This window comes from Atta colombica, unplaced genomic scaffold, assembly GCF_001594045.1.
Source record: "Atta colombica isolate Treedump-2 unplaced genomic scaffold, Acol1.0 scaffold1, whole genome shotgun sequence".
NCBI lineage: Eukaryota > Metazoa > Arthropoda > Insecta > Hymenoptera > Formicidae > Atta > Atta colombica.
The window spans coordinates 4710865-4718649 of NW_017259183.1; the positions used below are offsets into that span (position 1 = coordinate 4710865).

General features: G+C 30.5%; 1 protein-coding gene across 1 annotated transcript in view; it reads right to left on the bottom strand.

Annotated features, from left to right (window-relative positions):
- The window catches only part of LOC108691954 (putative thiamine transporter SLC35F3), a 15774-nt gene extending 11767 nt beyond the window's left edge, over positions 1–4007 (bottom strand). Inside the window, exons 1-3 of the mRNA XM_018199985.1 lie at positions 3728–4007; positions 2173–2325; positions 731–975 (exon numbers count right to left, since the gene is read on the bottom strand). Of these exons, the coding sequence (XP_018055474.1) occupies positions 731–975; positions 2173–2311 (384 nt within the window). The 5' untranslated portion in view covers positions 2312–2325; positions 3728–4007. The remainder of the gene's footprint in view (positions 1–730; positions 976–2172; positions 2326–3727) is intronic.
- Between the last annotated feature and the right edge of the window lie 3778 nt (positions 4008–7785).

The following is a 7785-nucleotide window of genomic DNA, read 5'->3' on the forward strand; positions in this document are numbered from 1 at the left end:
TAAAAATCATTAATAGTATAATTTTATATGCAACTATATATAATTCTTTTACATTTCTCCAAACTTGATTTTTTTCTAAAACAAACAATGCGAAAATTTTTCTTTTAATTATTTTTAATGTTTTCTCATTATTATTATTTTTAATAGTAATTTAGAAAAGAAAAAAGGATGTATAGACATATTTCATATAATTATATAGATACGTTTATAAATATTTACATATTTATGTATGTTTATATATATTTATATATATTCATGCATAAAAAAATTTTATCGGATTAAATATTTTCAGTGCATTCTGATGCACATTAAAGCCGTCACAAATTAGCGTACACAAATTAACGTAAAAATGTGTTTAATATAAATATAAAAACGAATTAAATCATTAAATCGTCAATATATTTTATTGTGCTATTAAGTAAAATTTGTAATTATACTAATTTGTAATTTTATAATTCGAAATATTTGCAAATTTTACTTCTAAACAGATTAAATCAGAATACGACGGCTTTAATATAAACTATCATACATAACACTCATAGCGAATTCAATCAAACTTGCGTTTGATTGAATTCGCTATGAGTTTCAGTAAAACATATTCATTATACATTATAAACGTAACACTTTGAGTATTAAATTGAGATTTTCATTTAATCAGAGTTTTATCTAATCTCTATTTTGTTTCATCTATTATCCGCAATTTCAACTTCATATTAAAGATGCAATCGACCTTCTTCGCGCTTTCCGCGCAACAGGAAGCGACGCAGGCCGAAATCGAGCTTGGTTGTTGCAGTTGCTGAACTATTGGAGCAGAGGTCACATGAGTTGATGATTGAGTTTGACCTGTCGTTTGCACACTACCGGTCACACTATCACCACCGCTGCCGGCACTTCCGGTAGTTTCTAGGGTGCGACAACTTGGCGCAGAATCGCCGCATCCGTCGACGACGCTGCAACCCTGCTGTTGCTCGCATCCTAAAATATTGACGTTTTTTCTGAATCTAATGTCTCAATCTAATATCTCATAATACCTTTATTTAAATTTATTCGTGCATAAAGAGAATTTTAGACAGCGTATATTTTAACTAAATTTATATAATCATAAGTACTATAACTATCTATAGATCGTTGTGGATTATAAATTTTAGACAATGAAAAAAGTTGGGATTAAATTTATTTTTTAATTAAATTAATTAAATTAATATTTTTAATTAAATTAATTTTTATCTGGCTCTTCTGAATAAAAAGCTATGTAAAATGTGTGCGCACGCATAATTTTAATGTGTAGAAAATAATTTTCAAAGACATTTTTTATGTGCGACTTTCTTTAATTTAATATAAGCGTGTCCTGGTTTTGAAATTTTGCAGTTTTATTTGAATAATATTAGGCGAAATATGCTCAGCGAAATGCGTATATCATGCGAGAACTTTAATCATAATAATGCGAAAATACTAATACTAAAACTTATTACTAAAGAGCTAATACATCAGGCTTTCTTAAAATCCTAAATTTCTCTTCTCTTGGATATAAATACTATAGATGCTACGCTATTTTGTGATGTGTGTGTGTGTGTGTGTGTGTGTGTGTGTGTGTGTATAAAAATTCATCGTTGCTAGATTTTGCATTCTCCAACCAATATCGAAATGTAATTCTCGATGATAATTATGCAGGATATCATCTTAAATCCATTGTATCTTCTTCCAGCCATAGGTTCGATGTCAAATAATTTGCTTCGGAAAAATTTAGTTAAAATTTGAAATTATTTTTCTATTTCTCATCGACAGAGAGTGCATTATATAATTTTGCAATTAAATGAAAACTGTTTTGTGACGCGTCCAATTAAAAAAGCGATAAAATTTTGTTTTATTGTTTAAGTCTTTTTTTTGCTTTATCGTTAAAATCTTAACATAAAATTTTATTAAGTTAAAAATGAGATTAAAAACTATTGAACACACACACACACACACACACACACACATACACACACACACACACTTCATTAATTCTTTAATCTTCAATATTTCAAAATCTCGAATAATTATTCGTAATAATAATTATCAATCGCTATCACTTTCTTTAGCTTCACCCCTCAGTATCTGCGATTGAAAGGATACTCGAGGGAGGGATAGAGGTCGGTCCAAGGCAATCTATACATCAACGCGCAGATTTACCTGAAGCGTGGAGCGCAATCTGGATGGGAGTGATGAACGGACCGTGGGTCTGCTGATCTTCGACGAAGGTTATATTCGACGTACGCGATCGTCGGGGGTGAAATATCGTTGGTACTTCACCAACTCCTCCGCTACCCATGGCTTAAGCGCGTTCTTTGAAACATGTCATTAGAAAGAGAGATTTGCGTTTAACTTGAGCCGCGCAATACGTTATACACTGGGCTATACAAACTTGAAATCGATTCATGCGAAGCACCTGGTGCACACACCGCGACTTCCCTACGAATGCATGTACTTGTTGATCTCCCGACATGCTTGAAGGTGTGCATCAGCGGTAAACGCTCTAGCGTTCACAAGAGTCGCTTCGCACATGCAACAACGCCCATAAATATCCGGGACTTGTTTCCGTTCGTTGGTTCGATACTTCATTACAATAATTTAACAATTTAGCAAGTTTAGCGACAATAAAGATCTCTGCTCGTTGAACAATACATTATCGCTGTAATATATTCAAAATCGCCACGAGGATTTATATGAAGCCGAGGGATATATAATTTAGATAAGAAAAAATATCCAACGTTATAAGCACCACCGCTCGTTTTGTGTATCGATTTGGCACGAACAAACACGGAGACCACTTCCGCGAGCTTCGATATCTGATCTCGACAAAGCAAAGTTGTTAGTTGAGACGAAATCAATTCCGATATGTTTGGAGCTACATGTATACGACATTTATATACTTGTATATATAATAAGTTAAGCCAGTTTTGAGCTTGAAATGAAGCGAATGAATTGCGTTTTGGTTAGCGGCATTAGTTGTTAGAAATTAATAGCAGGTTCTCAGCAGGATAAGCACGAATTTTACGCATTATTAGCATAATTATTAAGAAAGCGATTATTAGCAAAATTACAAAAGGCAGATTTCGGATAAAGGCGTGCACTTGGCGAATAAATCCATCTAATCCGGGAATTGTTGCACATATCATGAAATATTTTGATAGAAAAGAACTCAAAATCCCGCCCTTCCATTCAATCTGAAAATTTCAACAATCTTTTCCGCGCGCGAGTGTTAAATTAATTATTAAAAATCATTCTTTTGAAAATAGTTCACATCATCATCTTTGAAATATGAATCTCGACGAGACATGTAGACATACGTAATTTTAACAAGAATTTCAAAACTGAAGGCTTTTATTACGAGATATAAAAGTACGAGGTAAAAAAAAAAATATAAAAGTGCGAATTTATTGGATATATTAATAACTTCATTGGTCAACAAGTAAATTCGTTCACTTTTATAATTACTTTTATAATTTATTTTCACTTCATTTCAAGAACCATAATGTAAGCATCATCCTGGATCATTTTAGATTCGACACTACTGCTTCACCGACGTTGTAAACAAAGTAAACAAAGTAACTCGTCATTAACGTAATAATTAATAATAATGGTAAGACAACTTCGTATTATCGCAAAAAGCCGCATGCCCATTCCCGGATTTCATCGGATTGAAAAATAAAAGAGACGTCGAAGTATAGAATAACGTCGCACATACCTTCTTTACGTTTCTCTTCTGAAGTCGCGTCGTTCTCGAGCCGCGTATCCATGGTTCATGGTCCACCCGGTGATCCTAACCGCTTAGTTCGTCGCTTTATCACGGATTGATGTCACAACGGCATGTCGTGCTACAGATCGCAGACTCGTGTCGATCGAGTAGAAACGAGATACTCCCTGATTTCGCTCGCTCGACGTTACTTAATAACTCGCTCGCGACGTAATTAATTAATTAACTCAAAGTAGCGCGATTCATCGCTATTAGAAGTGCACAGCTTATTGCGCGCAATCTCATTTTCGAGGATTCGCATGTCATGCACGCGAGAATGTGCTGTATCGGCGTGCGGTGTTCTTCGCACACCCTGAAGAGAGAGGGTGAGAAACTGTAATCTCTGCGCGCACTGCACGGACTACGGTCAAAGAGAACTTAGTCTCGAGCATTCTGCCATGCCATTGATTGTCAGTCTCATAAGAGCCTCTGTTAGTTTACTAGGCAGTTCGCGTCTGCGCCTACACCATCCGCAACCACTTCGTCCGTCTGCGTCGTTCTAATCTACTCCACGTAGTGGCTACACACCGGGTGTTCTGGAATTACTGATCAAACAGACCCTCCCATCTCAGTCGGACATAAAAGATATGCAAGGCACAAGTAGGGTGACCAGATGCAATGCACGTGAAATAGGACATTTATCATGAAAAAGTGATTAAAAAAAAAGAAAAACAAAGAATAAAATAAAAACAGACATTGTTGATCTGAAACTTATATTATTTTGTATTTCTTTTAAACTTCTTTAAAATTCATTTAGACAGTATGAACAAAACAATTTTACGTGAAAAATTTGTAAACTTAAAATGAGATATATTATATTTTGGACGTTGAAAAAAGAAAAAGCGAAGATGCTGAGAGCAAAAAGTATAAGCAACGCGAATAAACTTAATGACTAATCAGCATCTTACGTAAATCAATATATTGATTTTATGCTGAATATTTATTGGTTTAGCAATCTTAATTATTCCATGCTTATTCCATGCTTATTCCGTACTATGTGTTAATATATTTTATGTTTGACAATGTCACACTTACTTAATAACTTCTGATCCTCTCGCTCGCTCCCAAGTCCCAAAAATGGTACAAAAAAAGAATACACATTGAAAATCCGCCCTCGGACGCCCGAAAAAGAATCCGGAAAAAAAGAGTATAGTCACTCTAGGTACAAGAAAATTCTTTTAATAATTCAATCATTAAATCGCGTGTTGATCATTCTGGATAATTTTTCGTACAATTTTTGAACCGTCAAAGATTATTCTATCCCTTACCTCTTATGCCCGTTTCCATTGATAGATTAACTTTTTTGGTTCAATTTACTTTTAATTTTTTTCTAATTTTTAGAATTAGAAAAAATCAAATAGAGATTAAAGTTAATCTATATTTATAGATGGAAATAAGTATTAGTGATTGTTTATATTGAAAATATAAGCAAGTTTAATGTTTCGTGAAACATTAAACTGAAATTGCATATAAATTTTCTATTTTTCTTTCTTAAAATTATAAAAAACAATAATATCTTATAAAAAACAATAACAATTACTTATAATACAAAAATTTCTAATTTTACTTGCAAAAGATCTAAATAAAAACTATTTCTCTATTATTATTAAAATGATTATTAAATAGTACATGTAATATTATCAAATAAAACATTATAATTTCATTTTTTTTTATTTTTTTGCATGATCATATTTCTATTTATATTATATTTACAATAATTTAAAGTTGATGCACAATATAATTACATAATCGATTGTAATTGATACATGAAACTACTTTCACTGTTTGCTCGCACTGTATTTCAAATATTACCCACACTTTTAATTCTTTAGTTTTCACATTTCTATTTTGCGTGACTAAACAGAAAGAACTTTTTCTTATACATATTCATAAAGCACAATGCTGTTCACTCAATGTCAAATAATATCGATTTATAACAAGACAAAAGACAACGTTGAAAGCTGAATAGTCAGGAACTTGAGGTATTTTACAAAAAGAAATAGTCGACAAATAGCTGGAAAAATATTTTATTTTGTATTTTCTGAAATAAAAGATTTTCAATTAAGTCTAAGTGACGTAGGAAACACACCTCACTGATATTTCGTTCTTGATATCAACGTCACTACATCTAAGTAGGAAATATACGATAATCTTTTTGTTCTTTTTGTAGAAAAGATTTGTATAAGTACAAATATACTTAGATATATAAATAGGTACATTCATACGCACAAGCGTTCGCGCAGTAAATTACAGATGGTTAAACATTTGGATAATAAATATAAGATACAAAATGTTTCTACAATATACAGAAATATAACGCATAAAATTTTTTTTAACCTATCTTTTAAAATATAGAAATTGTTCACGAAATAAACTTGTAAATTGTTTTGAATAAAAAGAATGACACAAAATAAATGTAAAAATCTCGATTTTAATTTTTTATAATTGATCTAGAATTATCATTAATAATGAAATATAAAAAATAAAAAAACAAGTTAAAATAGATTATAGGTATGATTCTAAATATATAATAAGTTATAATAATATTCAATTAATATTATAAAGATTAAAGATGTTATAAAGATTATCAACAAATTACTCCCATCTGTATTTACCTATGACAAAATTAATTTAATAAATTAAATAATTATTAACAATTAGAATCGTGATTTAATCGCAGTTGCATCATAGAATAACACAGAAGTTGAAATGAAATATAATTGCGATACATATATATGTGTACACACACACATACACACACACATACACACACACACACACACACACACACACACGCACGCACGCACGCACGCACGCACGCACGCACGCACGCACGCACGCACGCACGCACGCACGCACGCACGCACGCACGCACACACACATAAAACAATGAATATTCTTCTTAAATTTCATATTAAGTTAAAAAATTTAAGCAGCAAACAACGGTTGCAAAATAAGTTATTTTAAAATATGCTATTGAAATAAATATATCTATATATCATTATTTGTTAAATTTATTTGTATAAATTATTTGTTAAGATTATTTATACCATATATAAAATACTTTTGATATGTGATATAATGAAATATTTAAGAAAAACTTTTGCATACATAGAATTATTCCATGTATAAATGTAATAAAAATTATTTAATTAAAAATTAAATTTTTTAAATATTATTACGCATGACTGTCTGTGTTATTCTAAGATAATCGAATTGCGCATAAGAGAAAATATAAAAATCCCTTCAAATATCACACATTTATGGATTGGTTAAGGCTTATAATTCCATTTCAGTCTTTCGTTATAGTTCTAATTACAAAGATATTATACAACTCTTAGAGTTGATGTCACAGATTTACACACATACGATGTGTAAATATAATGGGATGCTAAAAATGTTTCAACCAGGGTGTTTATAGCATTAACACGTTTACTATTAAAAAAAAATAATTACATATTTTTAATTAAATATAAATAAAGGCACGCATATATGGTTATTAACCCTTAGTACACACCTTAGTTTTTGGCACCTTTATTACATATATTCGGTCATTCATGTTCTGGATTAATTTTCATTACTTTTACAAGTATATATAAATTATTAAATGATTTTTACATATATTTGACATCTTTAGAAAGTATTTATATACATAACAAATTATACATAACAAATTATAGATAAATTGTTATAACTAAATATATAACTAAATATAATTAATAAAATGAGAAAAATGCATTGTTTCATATAAAAATATGAAACTCTGAAACAAAAATGTTTAAAGGAAAAATATAATTCAATATCTTAAAATTGATATTTTCCAAACTACAAGAAAAAGTTCAAGTGTCCAAAAAATTTAGTAATTGAGTAACCTGAAATGATATTTTTTTTATATGCATAAATAGCTATTGAATAGCTAATGAAATTGAAGATATATTGCATTTACACTTGCAACAATGCATTTTATTATTGCTATTGTGTTTAAAAAACTTATAATTTATTTGGATGTC